Source organism: Dermacentor albipictus, chromosome 7, assembly GCF_038994185.2.
Source record: "Dermacentor albipictus isolate Rhodes 1998 colony chromosome 7, USDA_Dalb.pri_finalv2, whole genome shotgun sequence".
Lineage (NCBI taxonomy): Eukaryota > Metazoa > Arthropoda > Arachnida > Ixodida > Ixodidae > Dermacentor > Dermacentor albipictus.
Window position 1 is genome coordinate 25,983,403 of NC_091827.1, and position 25,267 is coordinate 26,008,669.

At 48.4% G+C, this 25,267-nt stretch overlaps 1 protein-coding gene across 3 annotated transcripts in view; it reads right to left on the minus strand.

The window, feature by feature from the left end:
- LOC139047758 (spectrin beta chain, non-erythrocytic 1-like) overlaps nucleotides 1–25,267 on the minus strand; it is a 242,785-nt gene that overhangs the window by 102,614 nt on the left and 114,904 nt on the right. For all 3 annotated transcript variants that reach the window (XM_070521780.1, XM_070521782.1, XM_070521781.1), the window contains exon 2: nucleotides 5,693–5,893. In XM_070521780.1, the coding sequence (XP_070377881.1) occupies nucleotides 5,693–5,812 (120 nt within the window). In that variant the 5' untranslated portion in view covers nucleotides 5,813–5,893. The remainder of the gene's footprint in view (nucleotides 1–5,692; nucleotides 5,894–25,267) is intronic.

Here is a 25,267-nt window from a genome sequence, read left to right on the forward strand (position 1 = left end):
CATCCTACGTTTTAACGCAGCCCGCATGCAATGGGAGAGTGATAAGAACAGAAAAGCATGGATTACAGACTGATAAGGAAATAGCTTTCCAACCGCTCCAGGTATTATAGTCACACATGTCAAATTTGCCGCACATGTCTTTGCTAGCAGTAACTGAGGTCACATCACAACCTTCACAGCAGAGGAAGAGGCTTTGACCAATGGGTGAAGAAAGCCCACTGATACTCCATTGCCAACATAATGATCATCATCATATCTATCTATGCCCACTGTGGAAGATGGCCTCCCCCACTGATCTCCAATTACTCCTATCTTGCATCATCACAGTCTACCTCATGCCTGCAAATTTTCTAATGCCATTGGAGCATTTAACCTTACACCGCCCTCAACAGTGTTTCCCTTCCCTTTCTGCTATTCTAATAAACCATTGGTTACCTTCCTACATATAAGATGGCCTGCTCAAGATGCCACGATGCACTGTATTACCAAATGCATGTTGCTACAGTGATTCCAGCTTTTTATTTAATTGCCCATTACATGTGTTTGTGTAAGACAACTTATAAATAACAGTGTAAACATGTTCGACGTGCTAACAAGAAACACTGCAATCAGCATCGATCACTTCGCACTCGCTTCTGCCTTTGACTAGCTCATTTATTCGTGAAAGAACAGGAAAAATGAGAAAAAGAAAGAAACTAATACAAGATATTTTAAAACAAAACATGAAGAAAGAATAAATTTCAGTCGCAGCTGCCACTAAAGCATAACAAAAATACACGTAGCCCATTTTATAACATGGTTCATAATTCCAGGCCTCTATGAACCATATTGTAAAATTAGCCATTATGAAATAGCCATGGCAGCATTTGCAAGAAATAAAAGATGAGAGAATTAGCAGTAAAGAAACAACTGCACATAAGTGGAGTGAATAATCCAAGCCCCCTTGGAGCACCTTTTGGAGCAGCTAAAACCTCACTTCACAGCTGCAAATCAACCTTTTCGAGCAGTTAATACACACGTTTCCACAAGCAAATATTTAGTCCAAGCTAGAGTAGTTTTGCCACGTCCTCCAACGAGAATTGGTAAATGCACACGCACATGCATATGCTTGTCTAGAATTCACTTATCACTCTTCATTTTCCTGTGGAGAGTTATGGCAAGCTGCATCTATCAAGCAACAACTGCGATTTGCTGACTCATCACGATGCAGCACCTTTTCACGCACAGCAAAGGCAGTGCTCGGTCTGCTAGTCATAACCACGAACCTAATCCAGTATTGTCTTTCTATTCAGCACGTACTTGCTGGCCCTCACAGATGTCATTTACCACTCACCTGTCAGCTCTGACGACCACACAAGATGGTACTACAGTCATGGGAGACTCAACGATAGATTTCGAGCGCTTGACGTTTACTTTCTCCAAAATACTGCAAAAACGCCTTCTTGGTGCATGCTTGGAGTTTTTTATGCAATTGATGCCGAAATGTAGCAGGATTAACCGACTCGAAATTTCCTTGGTTTCGGGGTCATGCCCACAGCGCCAGCTTTTGTAACTCATGATGATTCTCCAAAAATCTTCAGTGGCGATTTAGCGACAAATGCGAGGGAAATGCATTAGGTATTACGTCGCACTTCTTTGAGGTCCTGGATCCATGATTTAGACCGCATTCACCACCCTGCAAAGTCTTTTTCAGGAGCTCACTTGACATGTTCTGCCTCTTTGAGGAGCAAAATGCAACTGACAGCAAAGCAATCGTATCACTATTTGAAGCCAGCGCAGCTACAGGGACCCCAGCAACAGAACGCTAAAACCTTGGCACTTGACAAAAGAGGGTAGAGCAAGCAATTGAATAATAAAGGCAGTAAAGCAATTGAATAATAAAGGCAGTAACCGCTGCCAAATATCACTCAGCGTCATCTCAGGTTTCCTGACCGAGGAGAAGTTATCTCGACAGCTGGCAAACAACTCCTCTAGAACGACCGCTTGCGTGAAAGAAGGACACTGAGCAACCATGACGCATTGTTTCAGAAAAGATAAAGCAAAACTGTAACAGTTAGATAATGTGTGATGACAGCACAATGCAAAGAATGTTGGAGTAGAACACCAGTGCTTCATTGAACTGATCAGGAAGATTGTCTATCAGCTTTTTCAAGGAACACTAGATGTGCAAGCCAAAGTACGTCAAGAGATTATCCCGACTGCTTGCAAATGCCATCAGAGTAGAATATAGCATATAAATGAAACAGATCTATGTATAAAGCTTTGGCCAACATAATGACATAATGAAATCTGCACCATATTTTCTTCTCCTTCTTCTATTGACCAATGACAGAGTGCAGTCCTGACTAATTGGAGGAGTTACTAGAAGAGGCAGACATAACTTTCTCAATAAAGAATAATTTTTGGATGGCTAGAGACAAGGAACAAAAGCCCCTTTGTCTCTACAGCACTGTTCTTAAAGCATATGAGGGGGAACCCAAAATAAGAACAAACTATTTCTATGGAACTCTTCGTAATTGTACTGCTGTGCAATGCCCACTAAGTCAGTGTAGGTGGATACTTCACAAGTAAGTATCCATGCCGATGCCCTCATAAAATGCCTTACGGGTTCGTGAAAATTTTCCTGACTGTAGTTGCACTACTCTTGCAAAACTGTGACATTTATTTGTAAGAGACAGCACATCACCCAAAGATTTTTATTCCTCTTTGGAAAAACTACCAAAGAAACAACTGAAATGCTTCTAATGACATTTATGGAGCAAACACCGAGCCATACGTGAGTTTTTGAGTGGTTTGGGCATTTCGAAGAGGAGGAATGAGCATTATACGCTCATTCTCATTTCGGCTAACCTTCAACTAGTCGTACCTATGAAAAGGTTTGACAAAAACCCTAATAGAGTTGTCACTACACAACTGACATAATTTCAGAAGCTGCTGGCACGATTTGGAGCTCTTGTGAATGGTTTCCAAACGTGGAATTAGGCGCAAGACGTGCTGCCACAATCTTTATTCCCCATGTGCTGACATAAGAGAAGAAACAAAAAACAAAGGTCACTTGATTGATTTTGTGCCAGGATTTAAAGAAAGCAAATTGAAAGGGACCTAGACGTTTTTTCAAAGATCATCACAGGTTACAAAAGCTGGTGCTATGGACATGACCCCGAAGCCAAGCAAATTTCATGTCAGTTGACGACTCCTTCGTAACCAAGACCGAAAAGAATGCAACGAGTGCACTCGTGTGAAGATGCGGATCATGTTTTCCTTTTTCTTCCTTCTTTGGCACTTTTGGAATTGCACAGGATGAATATGTCTCTTCTGGCGATACTTCCAATCAGCAATTTTACTAGGAAATAACAAAGAAATTAAGAAAGAATGTTCTAGGAAAACATGCAAAATTGTGGAATGTGGGCAAATGTCCCATCACAACAGCCCCACAGTTCACACTGCTTTAGTAATGACATGGTATTTAGCCTCTGAGGAATGGGCTCGCATCCCCCATGTACCCATTCATGAAACCGAGCTCTCTGATTTTTTGTCTGCGTTCCTAAAGGAGAAAATTCGATAAAGGAGAGATTTACACTGTGCATGAGGTGAAGACAACTTCATGAATAAAAACTATTTGTGTAAGATTCAGCGAGGGCAGTGCGAACTCATCAATCATGGATGTATGTGCTCACTCACTCCCTCTCCATAAATAAGAATTGTCATTTTGGAACAACCCTCTTTTGGGCCTAAATGAGTGTGTCCATGCTTAATGGGTTGCTGCTGCCTTTGCTAGAGCACGCACAGAGAGCAATTTGCAACGCTAAATATGGTGTTTGCACTAATTTGGGACACATCTTATCTGAAGCCTTTTGTGTTTCATATAACACCTCTGAGACGTGTATGCATGCGATATTTTACTAGTGGTGGCAAGTTATAGGTTGTGTTTGATCTGACTTGAGTCCCCTTGTGTGAAGCCTCTTGTGCGTCATATGTTTAATCACACAAGAAGAGAGGCATAAAAAGATGCAAATGTGTGCATGGAAACCTCGGAGGCAGCAACCACCATTTGCCAAGTGCACGCAAGATGGCGCCACAATACCACGTTGCAGCAAACACAGTGGCTTCATCAAAGCATGTAGTATCTGTACCTTGCTGCACCAGGTCTGCTGTGGTAACACACCTTGATGAGATTGACAAGCAAGAGTGTGTGTGTGTGCAGTTCACCATGTGCAATAGAGACTGGAACTTGTTCAGAAGTAGTTTTATCAAAAGAACCTTAGGTGCTCTTTGTCTTTTTTTGAACCACAGTGCAACATTTTATTCAGCATTTGCCTTGTGCTTTTCATCTATCTCCTGTCCGAGTTCTTTTCTTTTTCTACACCTCCCATGGAAAAAAAGAGCTAGTGGATGTATAAAAGAGATCCTGAAAGGATAAGACTAAGGTGTAGCAGTAACTTTGATCAAGACCTTGTTAGACATGGATGTACATAGGGCACTTCAACAAGCCATGCTAACGTTGAGCTAAATGTTTGCTATTAAACACCTTGACAAGGACAACTGAAGAGTTTGTTCTCACAATTTTGTAATAATGGCTTCAGAACAATAACACAGGCCTCTTTAAATCATGGATAGGTCAGCAATATACACTTGCTACCGTGGTCTACTCCACTGCTTGCAGAAGGCAAATTTGGCCTAGCTTCTTACAAAATTTACTAGAAGGTGTCTTGGCACACAATAGTTTACACACAGTAGTTTGGCTACTGGCTACCATGGAATGACGGGTAGTATATGAATTTGTCTAATATTTGTGCTTGTAGCCTCAGATGTTCTTGTGGTGTTATTTATTATGCTTTAACTTTCTAAATTTCCAAGCAATCACATCTCTAAATGCATCAGGGCAGCAAGCTTTTGTGCACACGTATAATCATCACAAATTGTTGCATTTATAACATAATAATTTGTTGCAAAGTCACAAAGCCATTCGAAGCCAAAAGGACCAAATTTTGTCAAATCCATGTACTACCATCATTCTCATACTAGCTGAACTTGCAGCACCGATAGACACTAGGGTTAGTGACAAGCTATAAGAATGTAGTGGCAAATATTGCAGCACTGTGTAACCCATAGACAATTTTCATAGATGAACCAGCCAATTACATTTTCTAATTTCCGTAATGTCATGGAGGAGGTGACCTTGTCCCACTATCAGCATCCGTAAAGGACAACGTCTTCAAGTGTGGAAGCACAGAGAACATGTGCAGTGCTCTGGTGGGTGGAGCTTGTACTGAGTTCTTATATTATGCCACCATTTAACCCACAGACAATTTTCATAGATGCACCAGCCAATTACAATTTCTAATTTCCGTAATGTCATGGTGGAGGTGACCTTGTTTCAATACCAGCATCCGTAAAGGACAGTGTTTTCGAGCATGGAAACACAGAGAACATGTGCAGAGCTGTGGTGGGCGGAGCTTGTACCGAGTTCTTACTTAGGTTTCCACACCGAGAGTGCTACTCGGCGGATTCCGCCACATCGTCAAATTCCGTAATGGCGGCATTTTGAGCCAATCAGAGCAGCCACAGAAGTCCTATCGGCCAATCAGAGCTGGCAAGATGGCGGAATTCATCGATGCCAGGAATAGCACCAGGGAGTGCAGCGCCTTCTGCACAAAAAATCAGCGAGGCAGGCGGTGGGAGACAGACTGACCTTCTGCAGGAAGGAGTTCATCCACTTGGTGAAGGTCTTCTTCTGGATGTGTAGGCGTTCTTCCTGAAGGGCCCGGATGCGGCCCTTCTCGAACTCCATGGCGTCCGCTCGCTGCGACATGCCGACAGCTGTCGCCGGTCGCTCCCTTGTCGCTCCTTCGCTGCGCCGCGTGCCGCTACCTCATCGCAGCGCCCGCACCACCTGAAAAACACACGCAAAGAAAAGGGGGAGGTTAGCCAGCGATGACAACGCAAAGCCAACGTAGCAGACGTACGCAAAGCCAACGTAGCAGACGTACGCGTATGTCTGTTGCGCAAACGCGTCGATCACTGAGTGCTCAACGGTCTCGTGCATGAAGCGAGATATTTCGCAGATAGCGTCGCGCATTATCGGCGTCGCTGTCAAGCGGGGGATAAGGCACGGATGGATGAAAAAGGCAACATCCTTTTGTTGTTGCGGTCGTAACAACAGAAGTCTTGCACCTAGACGGCGCCTCATGGCGAAACGTCAGGAATTCCTGGCATCAGGAGAACTGTGCCTGTCGTGCACAGCTCGCAACTACCGTCGTCACAGCAAAAGTATTCGTGGTGTATCGAGAGACAGTTCTCTTGCATGAGCCAAATCCGGTCGTGCTAGTGGGCCACCACCGTCATGGCGACAGAATGACGTGCAGTATTTTGGAACGGTGCCCCTTGCTCATGATCGGCGTGGCATGTCCATGAACTGATTTATTAATTTTGACTGGTTATAGTGCAAAATGTAATTCTGGCACTGCCATTTATAACATTTATAAATTTTGCACCCATTTTTATTTATCTGAAAGTCACAGAAACCGCCGCCGTGGCTAAGCGCGAGGTCGTGGGTTCAATTCCAGGCCGCATATCAAAGGAGACGAAGTGCAAAAACGGCCGTGCACTTAGATTTATGTACACTAATTAAAGCTAATGCAGAGCCCTCCTCTAAGGCGTCCTAACGTAGGGTGCAGTTCAATCGCTTAATTTTCACTGGTACAGTTCGGACAGCCCGCTCACGCATCTCAGCGACCGGCTCTGCGGTTTTTATCGCTGACGCAGCAACCAAAGAATCTATTGGCCAATTAAATACCATTTGTAAAAAAAAAAAGAAGAAGAAGACTGCGGCTTCACCGCGCAGCTTATCAGCTGAGCAACAAAGCCACACACGAACAGAAGCTCTTGCACGCTCTCTACGCAAGCCCGTCGACGCCACTGCTGCTCACCATGGCATCAGAGATAGGGTGGCGCGCGCACTCAGGTCTCGGAGGCCATGCTGTTCATTCACCCCCCTCCGCTTCAGACTCGAGGGGCTCTGAGTGCCTTTGTTTTACTTTCCGTGAGGCAATCAGCTATGCAAGTAGCCCGGTCACAGATGTCTCGCTCCGCGCGTTTCGCAGTGCAGTTGCTTACTTCACTTCACTTTATTACCTTAAAAACCCCATTGGAGGGGTATTACATAAGGGGTGGTTAATAAAATAAACATTAGAAACAGGCGTTCATATTGAGATATGGGCGACAACAGCTTCAGTAAAGGCAGATGGGCTTGTGAGGGCTGCGATGGCGTGTGGAAGGCCGTTCCAGTCACTTCATGCTCGAATAAATATATTCACTGGCCGAGCTTACGGCAAATAAAGGCGTGTCATGATCAAAGCTTTCGCTTTTCTAAAAAGATATGGGTCGACCTATATTCGAATTACATACCTTTATTTCTTCGTGAGTTCAATTTATGGGGGTGGACCCATTAACGAGTAAATACGGTACTAAAAAGTGCTGAAAACGCCTAATCAGAGTGAAAAAAAAAAAAGGAGGCTGTTTTCAAAGTAATGTTCATTTGGCTTTGCTTACAGTGACATCTTGTGCTGTGCTAAAGGAGTTGTGCTTTGCAGTTAGATTCACTGTCCGCAGGCGACGCTACCGTCAGCAGACCCTTCCACGCTGTTCGTCAATCGCTGTGTTTGGGTTTTCAAAAGCAGTTCTTAGAGCGGTGGCCAAGCTTTCATATTCTTCCTGACGCCGATTAATCACTAAGATTTGCCCCTGCCGATGACATGTGCGTGACATCTGGCATACGACTGAGGAAGTAAACAAATATGAGAAAAATACATAAAACAAACTCGACGGAAGCAAGTGTTTCTGTGCCCTTCGCGGAAACGTCTGGCAAGAAATGTCGACGGGCTGCAAGTTTGTAAACAGACGAGCAGTAGAGGGAGAACGAGCAGACGACCGGACTACGTTGACATTTTCCGGCTTTTCGTCGGCTTGAAAAACAATCTTTACCAACTAACCAAAATGAACCACGCATAATCATTTTCCGTCTGGTAGAAATTCGAGCCATTAAAATCTGTCAAACATTTGTTTTTCTCGTTGTTTTCTTTTTGACCGCACAAAATGCAACGGCAGCATTGCCACCGCTTATTCGTGACGTCACGAAATACGCGCATTCTTCGTCTGCATAGCTCATGCAGACGAAGAACGCGCGAAGTATGCTGGATGTCCGAGAAACGACCCATTTCACCGAGTATACGTACTACAGCTCTCGAGTGATATGGCTCCCGCTAAAGAAACGTTTGGCCCCAACTTCTACTGCCAGGCACGCCGTTATCTTTATCGCAGCAAGCTCACAAGTAAGAACGCGCACGCACAGCCCCTTATCGCAGTCTCTATTGTTTGTAACAAATGTTGTGGCATGCGGACGCGATAAGCGACGCCAACTACCGTTCAAGAGACGCGACGATCCGTGAAGAGCCGCGCGTAGTCCACCAAGCAAGTCACGGTCGGTCAGCCACGAGCATCGCAACCAACGGCCTAGTCAAGCAGAGGTCCACCCACGTCGCAACGAACAAGTGCACTCAACCGCAAAACGTCGGTTATTAAATTAAGCCGCGAAGTTTAACGTACCGGAACCGAACAGTGGGTTGTGACGGACGCCATAGTGGGGGGAGGACTCGATCAATTCTGACCGCCAGGAGTTCTTTAACATGGTACCACTAAAGGAAAATATTAAGTCGAGCTATATATCGATACATTATTCGTCGTTTTCTCGGTGCCAATGTGCCACTTTGAGCGCAGAAAACTGCCGCCGAAGGTCCCGTTGCTACTTTTAAATTTGAACCGCCCGCGCCTATACGGACGAGTTGACGTAATCTCCACGTGACCTCTCTCTATGCCGCTACCTGTGAATCAGTTAGTGCTGACATCACACGAGAGGTACCACAGTCCACAACAGGTGGCGCCACTCTGCGACTTTCATTTTCGTATGTTTTTGTCGCTTATACAAAAACGCTGTTCTCGCTACGAATGATAAATTCGCTATTACAGAAGCCCGATCTTTCAATATAGCTCAACTTGACATTTTCATTTAGTGCCCTTTTATAACATGCACCCAAAGCACGATACATGTAGAGTTATTGTAATGTGTGTTGTATATGTTACTGTATAGATCACTGTATATGGGAGCCACATGCAGTAACTCTAGATATAAGGTCGTCTTTGCATTCCGACCCCATCGGAATGCGGCAGACGAGGCAGGGAATCGAACCCTGACCTCGAGGTCCGCAGCAGAACGCCACAGCCGCGAGTTAAAGAATAGGGCAAACTCCAGAGACGTTTTGATTCAATCACGTCACCGCCGAGCGATGACGTGATAACAGCGGTAATTCGCTGAAGGCAATCACAGACAACGCGCGCGTGATAACGTACTCAGAGGGGAATACGGGTCTAAAATAAACGTGAGCAAAAGGGCAGAACGAAGGGACATGCACATGCGCCATCTGCGTTCTAATTGCACGTCTTATTACGGAGAACACTGTTTATAGCGACTCACTTGGAAGCAATCAAAAGAGGGAAGAAAACCGGCAATTTTTATTCCCTGTTCATCAAGACCCTCTCAAAAGTCATAATAGAAGTTTTAAATTCTTTCTATCGATTTTTTTGTTGTTGTTGTTGCTTTGAACATACTTTCTGTTGATGTGCGTAACTGAATATCGCGCGCGATCGATGTATGCAAGGCTCAGATATGACGTGTAACTCATCGCGATATGAGTCGAGAGCTTTTTTTCCCCCGTCCTCGCTAAGTTGCAGCTGCTGCTTCAATCGTGGCGCAGCAGCACCGCATTGAGTCTACAGAGCAGCTAAGGACATCACGAAACGATCGCTGGGCGATTACGTCGTTTAGCGGGGGTAATCAAGAGGGCTTGACGGAAGAAAAAGAAAAAAGCCGGAAATACGTATATGTACGCACCTCGTGGGTCAGAGCCGGTCCGAGACGGAAAACGAAAATCGCGCATCAAAAAACACGTACGGCGCGACTTCGGCGGTCGTCGGGAACGAAGTCGTCAGGAACGAAGTCGTCAGGAGCTCATCAACTGAAAACTCATCAAAGAAAACGCAAGGAACTCTCGACGAGCAACGTAAATGGTCTTGTCTTATCAGAAACTGAGCAGAAATTAGTCTTTTATTTTATTTATTTATATATTTTATGCGGGTGCTTCAATGTCAGTCCGAAGAAAAGCCGACGGGAGGTCGTATGGCGTTCTGGGTGGCGTCTTGTACATGCATTTTTCTTGTACAACAACCAATAGTGCATGCGCACTGAGGCATCCGTCAGCACTCCGCCGCAGCGTCAACTTACAAAAGAGAAAACGAAATACGAGTTCTGCAGGGCAACTTGACGGTGCTGTATATGCTTCATGTAGAGCGAACTCCCCAAGTTCCTGCTCAATATTTTCGTTTCGTTTTCGCACGTCTCAGCTTTACACTACTAAATGTGTATTCGATATGGTGCGAAATTCGATATATCGGAAACAGAGTGCTCAGTTAACTGCTGTGTAATAAAAAGAAGCATGTTCGCCGGGAAAAAAGTACCGTTATAAGGCGAAAAATCGACAATCCGGTTATGTCCGTGCAACTGCCGTTCACTAGCAGACAGGACAGTGCGCGTGTTCGGCGTAAGGGAAAATTCGGTATATGTCCGATTTCGGCTGTGTCATGGTGGAGGTAACCTTGTTTCAATACCAGCATCCGTAAAGGACAACGTTTTCAAGTGTGGAAGCACAGAGAACATGTCCAGTGCTCTGGTGGGCGGAGCTTGTACTGAGTTCTTATACTATGCCACCATGTAAACCACAAACAATTTTCGTAGATGCACCAGCCAATTACATTTTCTAATTTCCGTAATGTCATGGTGGAGGTGACCTTGTTTCAATATCAGCATCCGTAAAGGCCAGTGTTTTCGAGCATGGAGGCACAGAGAACATGTGCAGTGCTCTGGTGGGCGGAGCTTGTACCGAGTTCTTACTCGTACCGTATCCGGTACGCTGGAACATGACTCCAGCGTACCGGATAAAACGCTACATTCGCTATGAGGCGTAATTCGGTACATACGGTTTCAACATCGCGTGCGGCGGAAAAAAGAAAGAGAAAATCTTATGTTCCACGTACGGCGGAATTGGATCATCCGGCTTCGTCCGAACAACTGCGATTCCGGCCACGGCGGCCGCATTTCGATGGGGGCGAGATGCGAAAACACCCGTGTACTTAGATTTAGGTGCACGTTAAAGAACCCCAGGCTGCCCTAATTTCCGGAGACCTCCACTATACGGCGTGCCTCATAATCAGAAAGTGGTTTTGGCACGTAAAACCCCATAATTCTTTTTTTAAAACTGCGATTCACTAGATTACGGAACCCGGCGCGTTCGCTATAGCGCGAAATTCGGTACACCCGATCTCGACTGCAGCGTATATATACCGCGATTCAGCCTATGCACTATGCACGAGGGCGTGGTAAAACCCCCCAAATTTTTTTTCAGCTGCGATTCACTAGATTACGGAACACGTTGCGTTCGCTATAGCGCGAAATTCGGTACATCGGATCTCTACTGCAGCGCATGTACCGCGATTCGGCCTATGCACTATGCGCGAGGGCGTGCCTCCTCGTCGAGAAGCCAGCAAGCAGGGGGGCGTCTCAACGTCGCCCCAGCTCCGCACGGCTGGAGCGAAGACAAAGTGAAAAAAAAAAATGGGAAAGGGAAACGCTCTCGGAACAGCGCCTCGGGCAAGGCCGCGCTGCCTGGGCATGCGACGATTAGCACGAGGTCGCGCTCGCGTGCCCGCTCTGCACGCCATGCACAGATGCCGCCGCCGCCGCCACGCGAGTAATTGCGGGTTTCTCTGCGTGCTGCAGCAATGAAAGCCGGCTGGAACGGATTAAGTGTCGGGCGCGGGAGAGAGAGAGAGAGAAAAGACGCTGCGGCCAGGAAGGACCACGGTTCCGTGACGGCGACGCAGGAAGCCGCGGAGGAGGTGTGAAGTGTACACGCTCGTTCGCGCCTAAGACGCGCCTTTTATAGGTAAAGCACCGACGCGTCCGGTAAAGACGAAAGACTCGAGAGCGAAGACGGAGAAGAACAGGCGGAAAACACGAGTGTTGTATATTGAAGAGCGGAAGTAAGAAGGGGAAGCAACGAAGTGGACAGTGTACAAAGGCTCCACTTCTAACCGAAGTTTATTTCAAACGTTTACGGAAGCCCGGGGGGGGGGGGGGGGGGGCATGCGTAAAGTCCCTTAAATTTCGTAAAGTAGTGCCACGCTTTGAAGAATGCCGCCTCCTCCTCGCGCGCTCTGGCCGAGGCTGACACCGCGTCGCTATTGGTCTAATAGCATCACGTGGGTCCTCGCGCCGTGCATCACCGCCATTTTTGCTCGAGAAGCGTCTACGGAGTGGCGAGGAGCGCACGTTGGCGCCGTTGCTACGCTCGAGCAATGTAGGCGGCGGCACGGTCGAGGAGGGAGCGTGAAACAGGAGAAATGAGGAGGAAGGAAAGCGGAGGAGGCGAGTGTCGCTATACTTTACGAAGTTTAAGGGGCTTTAGGCATGCGCAGTCAAGAGGCAGATAGAGGGGGTATTCAAAGCCGAAGCACGCGAAAGTTTCAAGCCCCGAAAGGTGCAAACTTTCTCTCAGTAGTTTTCACCAGACGTCACGGACGGAGCTCTCGCCTAGCTAACAAACAAAAATGGAGGCTACGATGACGTCAATGCACCGCATAATCAGGCACACACTGGTCCCTTCTTTTTCTTTTTTTTTTGGTACGGTGACTGTCTTTCACAGGAGCATCACTGTTATCGCTCTTGAAGCTCGGCCCAAGACGCGTTTGTCGTGCTGTCACGTTTCTTGTTTACGCCTCTTTTCGCCGCGCTAGTACTTCAAGATGGCGACCACGATGACGTTAATGCAAAGCTATCGCGCGCGCGCGACACCAAGCGACAGCAGTAATCTGTCCTGCTTGCGTTTCCTGTCTTGTAAACTCTGCGCTCATGACATGCACTCTCCCGTCAATGTGGGTATACGTCCGTAGAGTTTCCTGCAATTATTACTAGACGCAACTCTGGCACTGCGATCGTTCAACAGGGAGCCTCTATAATAGCGCCGCCGATGCCAAAACTGGCATCGAGGCACCCTACCCTATCAGCCACCTTGGGCATGATGGTTAGTAGATGGATTTGTCTGAACTTTGTCCTTGTGGCGTTAAACGTACGTTCTTGTGGATTCGTTTATTGCGTTTTATCTTGGCCTAAATTGGCCTACGCAATCTATGTGTGTGTGTTCTTTTTTTAATGCAGAAAGCAATAAGAGTGAATACGCATAATCGCTGCTAATTGCGGTGGTTTCGCTTGTCCATGCCTCCGTGGCGTAATGGTTTTAATATTGGGCTTTTGTGCTAGTTTTCGTGTGTTCGAAGTTTGCCGTCGTGCAATTTCAGTAATGTTAATTTAATTATTCATATGCAGCACTTTCTTGAAAATGATCAGTCTGCAAAGGCGCGAAGCCGTTTGAAGCCAGAAGGACGAAGTTTTAGGCAAACCCACGTACTAACCATCATTCCTACAATGGCTGAACCGCCTTTGCTTGCATCTCCCGCAGACACTAGCACCGCAGTTTCGCTCTAGTAATTATTGTATTAAACTCTGCGGCTATGTCATGCTGATAACCTTGAATAAGACAAGTCCACTTGTCGCAACGTTGGCTTCTGCATTCACCTTGTTCACGTTTTGCTCATCGTCCTGATAACGCGTATGTCATTTGTGACCTGGGGCGGTATTCTGTGTCCACCAAGTGGATGTCTATTTCGTCTGCTGCAGAAGTGCGTGCTGTTTGGCTGGGGGCGCCTGCCTCCTTCTCACACTTAACGCGCAGCCCAGACAACCAGAACCAGCAGACGAAATGCACATGTCAACTGGGTGGACACTTACATATTAACCCCTCCCCCCCCCCCCCCGCCCTCTTGTCCTGGAAGTACCCGGCCGCAGAAATGCAGTTCTTGTATTCCCATTGTGTGTATTCGCGTTTCGAGACGCAGCCCAGCCAATAAGAAGCAGCAGACGACATGGACATGTCCACTAGACGGACACTTACATAATAAACTTACATAATAAACCCTTTCGGTTCTGAAAGCATGCCCGGCGCGCAGAAGTGCATTTCTTGTGCTCCCATTGTGTGTACTTGCGTGCCGAGAGAAAGATGTAGCAACGTCTCCAACATGCGGACGCTGTTCCGCGCGTTTCCAGGAAACAGTTTGGAAAAAGAAAGGAGGAGGACGAGGCGAATCGAAGTCGCACAAGCGAGAGTTGCGACGGTCGCGACCTTGAACGGCCGCGAGACGACCGCACCCTCCCGGAACTACGCGTTATAAATGTAGCCCCGTCCGATGACGAAATGCTACCACGTAACGCGGTAGGCACGGAACGCGGCTCGCGCCTCGTCTGTTTCGCAACGTCGTCTGCTTCCCATTCAACTCGTTCCGTCTGCCACACAATTGCTTATGTCGGTTGGCCTCCTAGTCTTCTCCGACCCAGTTGCATCTATGAAATACTGAACTACATGTTTGCCGCTAAATAGAAAAAAAGAAATTATGGGGTTTTACGTGCCAAAACCACTTTCTGATTATGAGGCACGCCGTGGTGGAGGACTCCGGAAATTTTGACTACCTGGGGTTCTTTAACGTGCACCTAAATCTAAGTACACGGGTGTTTTCGCATTTTGCCCCCACCGAAATGCGGCCGCCGTGGCCGGGATTCGATCCCGCGACCTCGTGCTCAGCAGCCCAACACCATAGCCACTGAGCAACCACGGCGGGTGCCGCTAAATATATGCATACTTAAAAGATATACGGTGAAATACTGACGACGACGCAGGCAGTTGTTTCTACCTTTCTGTTTGTGTATCTTTAGCGACAAATGTTTATTTCACAATGCCAACGGATATTGCATCGTCGACGTTCGGAGATCGTTTATATTATTGTGTACTGGGCAGTATACTGCATGCTAGATTTAATAATCAACAACCCTGACGAGACGAAGAAAGCGAATCGTAAAATCATAGAAAAATTTGCCATGTAACGGTCCCCCGGGCCCCGTCAAGCCGTTCTCACGGCTTTTATTCCAGCGGACCTTCCAGTAAATTGTCTGTCTGGTAAATAAATAATTCCCGTGCTTTTACATGCCAGAACCACGATCTGCTCATCAGGCATACCGTAATGGGGTGTGAGGATTGTGATGATCTGGGGTTCTTCAACTTGCGCCAAAATATAAGTATACGAGCGTATTTGTATTCCGCCCCCGTCAGAATGCGGCCGCCCCAACAGGGATCGAGCCGGCAACCTCGAGGTCAGCAGCGCGACACCATGGCAAGCTATACAGGACTGCAGCGTGTGAAACGCATCCATAGAAACACGTGGCAGATAAGAGGTCGCGCTAAGAGACCTCAACGGCTGATCGGGACATCAAAACTGGCACGGAATTAATTCCCAAGACCCTTTCATAACCGCCTCTCGCTTTAAATGGCAAACTCTCATCGCAGACGAGCATAGAAACCCTAAATATCACCGTCAGTACTTAGCGCGACGTATGCATACGTTGTAATCAGAGATGGCGGACAGGTTTTAACCACGTTTCCTCAACGTTTATGAAAATTTCAGCCATTACCGAAAACGTGCATGAAAGTAGAGAGAGAAAGAGAGAGTGATTGTGGAGATGACGAGGCAATGTTTTCTGCAGCCCTTTAGGCAACACGGCTAAGAGACAGAGAAAGAGACGTCATCTATGAACGATTCGTAGGCTGAGTCGTCCCTTACGGAGTACATCTGGCCCCTTTCGGTAGAGGTGGTGATTCCACGCGTGGTCCCGTTGACGTGTCTCACGACAAGCTCAAGAAAACACACACACACACACACACACACACACACACACACACACACACACACACACACACACACACACACACACACACACACACACACACACACACACACACACACACACACACACACACACACACACACACACACACACACACACACACACACACACACACACACACACACACACACACACACTGCTTAGGTTGACATTCTGCTTTTTCTAGGTCGTTCCTTCTTCATTTCTTTTTCCTCTCTCATCTCTCCCCTCTCTCACTTGTCGCGCCATGTTTGTTTATTGTTTTTATAAGGGGAAGGAGAGAGGGGAGGGGCGGGTCTGAGAACGTTTCTGGAACACCTTACGCGTGTGCCGGTCCGGATTCATCCGAGCACCTTCCCCCTGCCCAGATTCGGCTCCAAATGTCGAATTCGCGCAGGCGAACACGTTTACTGCGAGCACCGCACCCGCAGGTGGCGCTATAGGAGGGCGGCAAAAAAAAAAAATAGCGGCAGTTTCAAAAGAAAGAAACGAGGGCGGGCGCATCGTCCATTAACGTCGGTGCCCGTCATCGATTCAGCGGGCCCCCGAGTCACGACCGAAAGATCCTCCTCTCTCTCTCCCCCTCAGCGAGATAGTTAATGGTTTTCCTGGCCTTCCTAAAAGAGAGAGAGAGGGGGGGGGGAGTTGCAGCGGGATCGGGTGATCGCTCTGACGGCTTGGGGCGGGGGTGTCGAGTGGGGCCGGAGTCGATACATCTTCACCTCACTCACCGCCGCAGCGGCTGCGCATGCGCACGAAGACCACAGCTCCTCTCCCGAAGCACCGCGCATAAGAAAGCGATGGAGCTGGCGCCTCGGCTTTGTGAAGCTACGGCCTAAAGAAACAGGCGGGAAACACTGCAGCAAGACGGAGCACAGAGGAAGTGTTCTTTCATTGGTTTCACTATAGTAAACGTGCTGTTGCACGTTGCTATCACATCCGTGACGAGGAAGGCGGAAAAATTGGGTGAAAGAAAGGACGGGGGGAGGCAGGCGATCGGTGTTGTTTGTCTTAACCGGCCGAACTGGTAAAGCCGCGGGCATAGTAGGTAACTTTACTAACCTGTCCTTAAACGCGTGTTACAGTTTACGGAAAACCGAGACGCCTGTGGCAGCAGCAGCATAAAGCCCCTCAATCTCCCAAAGTAGCGCCATTCACTTCTCTCCTCCTCCGCTCGGCGCGGCCTCGACGGTGGCGCCGCCGGCAGTGGGCCTGCCGTAGCAGACGACGGCTAACACGCTACGGGAGAAAATCTGCGGAAAAGTTCGTTCGAGTCCTGCGGAGCAGTTTTTTCAATCTAGATCTTGCTTTGTCAGTCGGTAACTGGCCTTAAGAATGTCGTGTTGGATTTGCGGAAGAAATAGAGAAAAACACCATTATTCAAGGCGTATTTAAGGCGTAAAGCGCGCACACGTTGAAAGTTCGTGTTGCTGAAACACGACACAAGCACGCGGTGTGCTCAGACACGCGAGTAATTACCAGAGTTTCAGGTTTTGACAGCGCGAAAGTATGTGCACGTGGTTTCGTAGGTTAATTTACGTACCTGCAGGATGCTTTTGTTCGGCCGGCGCGTGAGAGATTCCGACTGTCTGCGGTCAGCAATGCCTGGCAGCAGGGCCGTTTCTGTTCCGCGCCTTTTACAGATGTACGTAGCTCATGCACAGGTTGTGGTGGCCATGAGCAACGTTTTCACACATAGGCGGTATAGATAATTTTAACAACTTACCAGCATATGAAATCGTTATTTATTTATTACAGTGCAAATGGCTAGAATTTGATAGAAAAGAAAGAAGGAACTTGATGGGACAACTGGAAAGAGGTTCAGAAAATAATTATCCCCCTCCCTCATTGGCACCAGCAACACTTTTGTTGAAGTGCTAATTTTATCTCTGTATACTACGTGCGTCTGTATTCTTTTGCGTTGTAAGTTTTCACAAGGAAGCAGTGTTGCGTTAACTGGAACAGTCAAGGCACACAAGACAGAAGAAAAGTTGATTCTTGGGTTTTACATCCCAACACCAGGATCTCATAAGGCACGCCATAACGGGGGCTCTGGATTAATTTTTTTTGCAGCTGGGGTTCTTTAACGCACCCCCAATGCACTGGACACGGGCCCGTTTTGACACGGGCGTCAAAAGAAGAGGTTGGAGGAGCCGTGTCACTTAACAAAGCCGCGCGTTCTTTGCCACTTGCTCGAAGTCAGCCCGCCCGATCTTGTGAATCCACACTTTTCTTCGTTTTGCGTTGCGCCCGGCGGATGGTAAAACAAAAAGCTTTTTGCCGTCACTGGGTCTGTTGTGGCAACCGTAGGCGCAGCAGCACGGCATCGCAATTAAGCACTCGGCCCTAACACATTGTATAAAACTACCGCGCTCCTTCAAACCGCCTGCCGTACTTCGTCGCGGAGGCCCAAAAATGGGGGTCGCAGGCCCAAGATTGGGGGTCGCAGCGCGCTGGAAAGAAAAGATATACAAAAGCGCGGCGCCTGCTCTGCGCCGGAAAGAAAAAATATACAAAAGCGCGGGGCCCGCTTTCACGTGACACAGATTGGCCAATGGGGGAGCGGAGGAGGCTGGGGCGACAGGAGGAGTGAAGGAGGAAGCGCCTGGGTGAGCGGGGTGGCGGAAAGATCTAAGAATGGCGCTACTTTTGGAAAATTGAGGGGCTTTACAGCAGCAGCGTTGTTAGCGCCACCTTGTGACGCTTCCTTCAACCACAACGCGTCAGAAACGTTCTTCGTTGCCTCAATGTTCGCGCGTAAGCGGAGATAAAGAAATCCTGATGGCTGTTGTCGACTACGAAGACAAGCGCTGCTTGCGAGCTAGTGCGGGGTAGTAGCATCGACGATGATTGTGTCAATTCAAGCCAAGTGCCTGAACAAACGAGCGAGCGAACCACAGCTCGCCCATCCCCCCCCCCCCCCCTTTACTCGTTATTAGCGTTGTTTACCCATTCGTTCCGGACCTCCGCGCTTCTCGAAGGTGGCGAATATCTTGGCATTCCTTTACAATGCGCAGAGTCGTATCCCGGCTTTTGCTGCAGCAGACACATGCATCATCCTGCCGCGAATGTTTGCACTCCAATGTATTTTTTTTTTTTTATCCTAAAGCAGCTAACTGTAGTACTACACTCTAGCTCGGGCCTCGCAACGGTGGACAGTACACCCGACAGAGTCGTCGAGCCAGAGAGACGCTTCTCTCAGCGGCGTCGTATGCTGCTGCACGGAGGTGCAGCATATATAACGGTGGGGCTTCACTTCCGCATCGCTTGCTCCAAACATCACCCCCCACCCCACCCGCCCTCACAGTCAGCCGTCTACGCTTCCACCCCCTCGCCCCCCCCCCCCCCTCTGTCCTTTTTTGTGGGAGGAAAAGAAAGGCGGACGTGTCAAACACAAAACGGAAGAGAGAGCGCACAAGAGGGGGAAGGGGTCGTGAATGAGCGACTATAGCGAGAGAGGTAGAAAGGCGGAAAGAAAATGGCAATGCGAAAGAATGAGAGACACGCCGGACGCATTGTTGTCCGCCGCCGTCCTGGTCGCGAGACAATGCGAGAGTTTGACCACCATTCCCCCCTACGCGCTGCCGGGAAGACTACCCTACGGCAGAAAGCGATAAAAAAGAGAAAGAAAGAGGAAGCGCCGTTGTTTCTTTTCCATCGCAGCATTTGAGAGAGGTGAGGGTAGGCGGCTATGCGGCCGTCTCTACCCTGCAAGGCGCAAGACTTCGCCCCAGAAGCAGGTTACGCGGTTCCCCCATAGCTGCGTCTCTTTTTTCTCTCCCCTACGCTCACACCATCACCATGCGTGTCTTCTCTCTCCGTATTTCTCTCTTGCCTGTGCATTCTGATGAACAGTTCTCCGGGAACAAGAAAAAAAAGAAAAAAGAAAGACAGCGGATGCTGGAAGCGAGGGCAGCGATGATCTCCGACAAAAACAAAAAATAAAAGGGCGGCGAGACCAGACGGATGGACAAAAACGTTCCGCGTTTTTAGAAGACCAGAGCGGAAGGCACGTGAAACTAAGTGAGAAACAAAGCGAGAGACACTGCGGAACCACAGCAACACCTGGCGGCCTGTCGTCCGTCGTCTGTCCAAACTTCTGGCGTGTAAAAGAAGGAAGCGGACGGCACCAGAGCGTTTAGCGCTCATCACACTGAGCCCTATCTTTCGCTGAAGCGACCGCCGAAAGCTATATACTGCGGCAGCCAAATGGAGGGTCCGTCCGACCACTGCCACGTCGTTTTATTCTTATCTCCAACAATCGCCACTTACGACAGGGACACCGGAGAACCTGTTCAGTGCTATTGCTTGGGGAAAAAAAAAAAAACGTCTAAACGACACGCGCGCACAAACACACACAAACACGTGCAGGAACTTGAAGGCAATGTCGCCACCACCTTTCGTTAAACGGGCTGTCTACGGCTCGGAACACGTCTTAGGATTGTGGTGTGAATGAGACGATTGTTTGTCATGTTGACTGAAAAGATCGTGCTTGTGTCCCATAAACTAGGAATTATATCTTTAACTCGGCTCTGAAAATGGTGCAAGGACATGTGGCGCCGCTCGACGGTGACAAAATGCAACGAATCTGTGTACCGTCACACAACCAAAAAAGACGCGCAGGGAGAGTCATTTTGCTTGTGTATGATTGTGGCTACCATTGAGTGAGTGAGTAAATAAACTTTATTGAATTATTAGTTATTTAGCTGGCCTCATGCGAGGTTTGTAGAAGTTAGGGGCCCATATTTCAGGGCTCCGCTGGCTTCCGCAAGACTGTTGGCTCTTCTGACAAGGAGGATCCGGTCCTCAAGGTCCGAGCTGGCCAACAGAGTCTCCCACTGATCTCTATTTGGATTTGTTGTGTGATGTTCCATGTTGTGTGATGCACACTCCCATGTTATGTGATACAGGGCGGGTGTTGACCCGCACCATACGCATACGTCCCTAAAAGCTGCAGGGTGTATCTTTTGTGCAGTTTGTGTAAGCTGGCGAAGGCGCCTGTCTGTAGCCTACGCAGATCGGTGGCCTCTTCAGTCTTTAGTTTTCCGGGGGGGGGGGGGGGGGGGGGGGTAGATCATACCATTCCCTACATAGTGGTTTACTATCGTAGAGCTAGTTATTCGGAATCTATGGGTGTTAGGTCCTCTACCGGGGATGTGTTGAGAGCCCGGTAGTTTGCGTATCTTGGGGCCGCTCTGTCCGCATTCAAGTTCCCTGTGATCCCTTCGTGTCCCGGTATACCCAAGTTATCGTTAGGGTAAATTCAGTTCAGTCTTCTTTTTTTAGTTTGGTCAGGACTCGGTGTGCGTTCGTACCAATCCTTCCTCTTTGGAAGTTCCTGCATGCTGTTAGGAAATCTGTTAAGATTGCCAGCGCTCCTCCTGATTTTCTTGCCTCTTGGATAGCGAGTGCGATGGCATCTTCCTCCGCTTCCGTGATGTAGCTGAGTGGATGTTGACACGCTAGAGGTTATCGTTCCACTGCGGTCGGTCACCACTGCTACTTCTTTCTTAGCGCATGCGCGCGTATACAGTGCGGCGTCGATAAATCGGGCTGCATTCATAAATCTAAATTTCCTTTCGGTGTATTGGGCTCTTGCCTGCACTCCTGCCGGAGTGGAGTTTCGGATCCATGTATTTTTGGGAGCGGGGTTGCCCGGTACCAGCTTCTGGTGGCGCGGGGGCAACCCTTCTGTTTGTTTGTGGCCTTGAAGTTCAGCGTTGTAACCGAGTCTCTCAAGTACGTTCCTCCTTGCCTGTGGATGTTTGAAGGAGCCGGGGCTTTCTTTTTTTTTTTTTTTTCCCGCGAGATGAGTTAAGCTTCGCAAGTTCTTCAAAGGTGTTACGAAGTCCCAGGCCAGATGTTTCTCATTCGAAGGGCTCTTTGGTAGGCGCAGGACATTTTCGTACCCCGCTTTAACGATTGCATCTGTTTTTCTCTTTTTTTACTTCCCAGCTTTAGTTAGGTTGCAATCGGGCAGTCTGTATGTTACCCTGCTGAATACTAGGCTCCTCACTAGGCGGAGTGTGTCTCCCTGCTTCGTGGCCCTTCCTCCGTAACTAGCAGCATGTCCTTCACATTCGGAAGACAGAGAAAGTGCACGAGTGTGTTTGTGTGGCCACTAGACTATGACGCAAAGAAGGGGTAAGGCTTGCAGACGCGGACACAAGAGAAAAGGACAACACGAACGCAGACACGGACACAAGAGGAGTAGACAACACGAACGCCTCGTGTTCGTGTTGTCCACTTCTTTTGTGTCCGTGTCTGCACGCCTTACCCCTTCTTTGCATTATGAATCCTTAACAACTAGCTCAGCTTTCTGTCGTTCTAAACTAGGCTATGTTTGTGTGTGTACGAGAGGCCAACGGGGGGGGGGGGGGGGGGGGTATTGACGAAGAAGATCGGTCACCGAGACAACGGTGCGACAAGAGCGACGCGCGGAGGGAGCAAAGCCAGTTTCGGAGAAAGCGCGCGTGCAATCGGGTCAACGACCTTACGCGCGCGTGCACGTGCGAAGGAACGCCGTCGCGACCGACAAGCGGTGCACCGGTCCTAGCTTGCTGTACGTCTCGCGGAAGCTGGCGCGCCGACTTGGCCGTCAGTGGGACGCGACACCATCGGCTTGACACGTCGGAATTAAAAAAAAAAAAAACGCGTGTAGGAAAGCTTTCCTTCAAGCGAGAAACACCTTGAGACACATTGTATACGGAATGAGTCGCAGCTTTTTTGGAACTAACTAATCGCTCATTGTTTCTGTTTCGTTACGTTTGAATAAAGGCATTAGTGAGCGAGAATGTGTCGTGCCTCTTTCTGGTGTGCTGCTTTTCCGTACAGTTTAGATGGCACGCAGCAATGGGACATACTCAGCTAGAAGCGCATAATTATATTACGTCGCGATAGTAATATAATTATAACTCCTAATCTTCCTTTTTTCCTCCTTCCCTGGCATTACGGGTATAATAGATAGAGTTGGCTAAATTTTGCGCTTCTGGCTTCAAACGGCTTTGTGACTTTGTAGATTTTCAACAGAATATCGCCCTACAAATGCGACCATTCAGAACGAGTCGGCGTACGCGCAGGAACTTATTGCTTTCTCGTATGCAGAATAATACGATCACTGGGAAATTGAGAAGGATGAAATGTATTAATGCCACAGGAAGGTCTGAAGCGGCAAGTGATAGGGATAAACAGATCCATTTTATACTATTCTTTTCGTGGCAACTGAATTATCGCAACTAAACTATCGCCTTTAGTAAGCTTTGTAGGAAACTCAAGTCTAAATCGCGGCTTCCGAGATCGGTAGGCCACACAGCGTGCGTGGCCCGCTCTCGGGGGCAATGTATGAACCCGTCAAGAGAGTAAGACCCCGAGGCGGATCAGCGCGGAAGAGCAAACGGGCGGGCGGGCGGGCGAAGGAGTGGCCCCGTTTTCCGTGACACGACACACAGGACAGACAACAAGCTTGTCCCGTGAGGAAACGGGCTTCGTCTCTCTCAAAGGCCCGCGACGCCATTCTGGAACGTCGCTGCTATAGTGCACGGCGGCGCGGTGCCCAGGAGGAAAGAAAAGGCGCAGGAAGAAGGAACAAGAACGGCGCGGAACATCAAAAGGAAAGCGCGCACGCGTCAAAACACCGTAAAGCGTCACCAGAGAGCGCGCGACGCGCATGCGCCGTAGCCGTGAGCATCTCAAAACCCGCAATAGAAAGGGTTTCGAACAACAGCAGACGTACATGCGAGCGAACAGACGAAAACGCGGCGAAGCAGACGGACAGCAACATGACGGGAAGAGTAAGAGAGGCCAGACTACACATACCAGGATAGGATCACACGGACAGAAACACACAGCAGACTATGTTATAGATCAGACGAGAAAGACGGATGATAACCCGGCGCAGGCCATGGAGACCAAAGCAGACCAGACACAACGGACATAGACATATAGACAAGGGCAGACGATGGAGACAAATTAGGATAGGCCAGACCATATATGTAGGAGGCTATCACCAGACGATGGAGACCAGACCGGACAAAACGAGACAGACAGGTTAGAATAGTGCAGAGGGAAACCGACATAACAGGTCCCACTCGTAACAGACGGAACAAGCAAACATCCACGTACTCATGAATGTAGCAAACCCGCGAACAGGAACAAGGAAATTTCGTCTCTCCTGAGATGCCGATAGCGATGATAAATACCGCCCCGCCGGCAGCTACGTATTATACGCAGCCGCATTAAACGGTACAGACAGACGCAGGCGTCCGCTTCCAAATTCACTTTTCCACCGAGAGGAAGCAACTGAGCGTGCCAACTACAGGGAAAACAGCGTAAGTATGGCGACAGAGCGAGCGCTAAAGTCCTAATCAACGGGATTGGCCGATGGACACGATCGCGTGCGTACGTATAACGGTCGACTTTCAAGTTACTCGGAGTTAATATGGGATAAATGTGCGCTCGGAGGCGGCTTACATCGTAGAAGCACAAGCCTAAACAGACCCACGGGCGCAACGCCGAAGACAGTCGATTTAATGAGCCGAGAAATTAATTAGGTGCACCTTTCGAACAACGACGCGGCGAGGATAGGGATCACGTGTGCCGTGACGTGTACAGATTCAGACATCTGCGCGCAAAGGCGTTCGTCGCAGCGTCAAAACGGGGAGTCTCAATCCGACGCGCTATATAGCAACTACAACTTTAATCAATTACGGTAGAGGCCACCGTGCAGAGTTGTTCAGAGGTGTATCCTGTATCTTAAACGTTTTTTTTTTCTTTATTTATGTTAGTGCACGTACTGAATCGGAGAAATCGCACTGCCCGGCACCTGCTGTACAGAATTTCACGTCTTGTTATTATTTACTTAACTATGAGCTTTATTTTCCTTTTTCTTTTTTTGCTTCTTTATTGCATCATTTTTTTTTACTTTAAGATTACGAAATATCAACCAGAAAAACAAGCAAGTATCAACTTTTTTAGAGCATTAACTCAAAGCAGCTCCTATACTGTCGATCAGATCAAACAGCCACGCCGGCACGAGCGACTCCTTTGCATAATAGATAAACCGGTACAGGAGCGCAATTTCGTAGGTGCGGTCGCCGCACTGATTCCGTCCTCCCCGCCCTCCATTATTCACCGGGCGGAGGAGATTTAGAACTCCCGAAAGCGATTTCGGACCACACGCTACACCACTCTCTCTCTCTCTCTCTCTCTCTCTCTCTCTCTCTCTCTCTCTCTCTCTCTCTCTCTCTCTCTCTCTTTCTTTCTTTCTTTCTTTCTTTCTTTCTTTCTTTCTTTCTTTCTTTCTTGTCTTTGGGTGAGCCTGCTTGGTCTAGG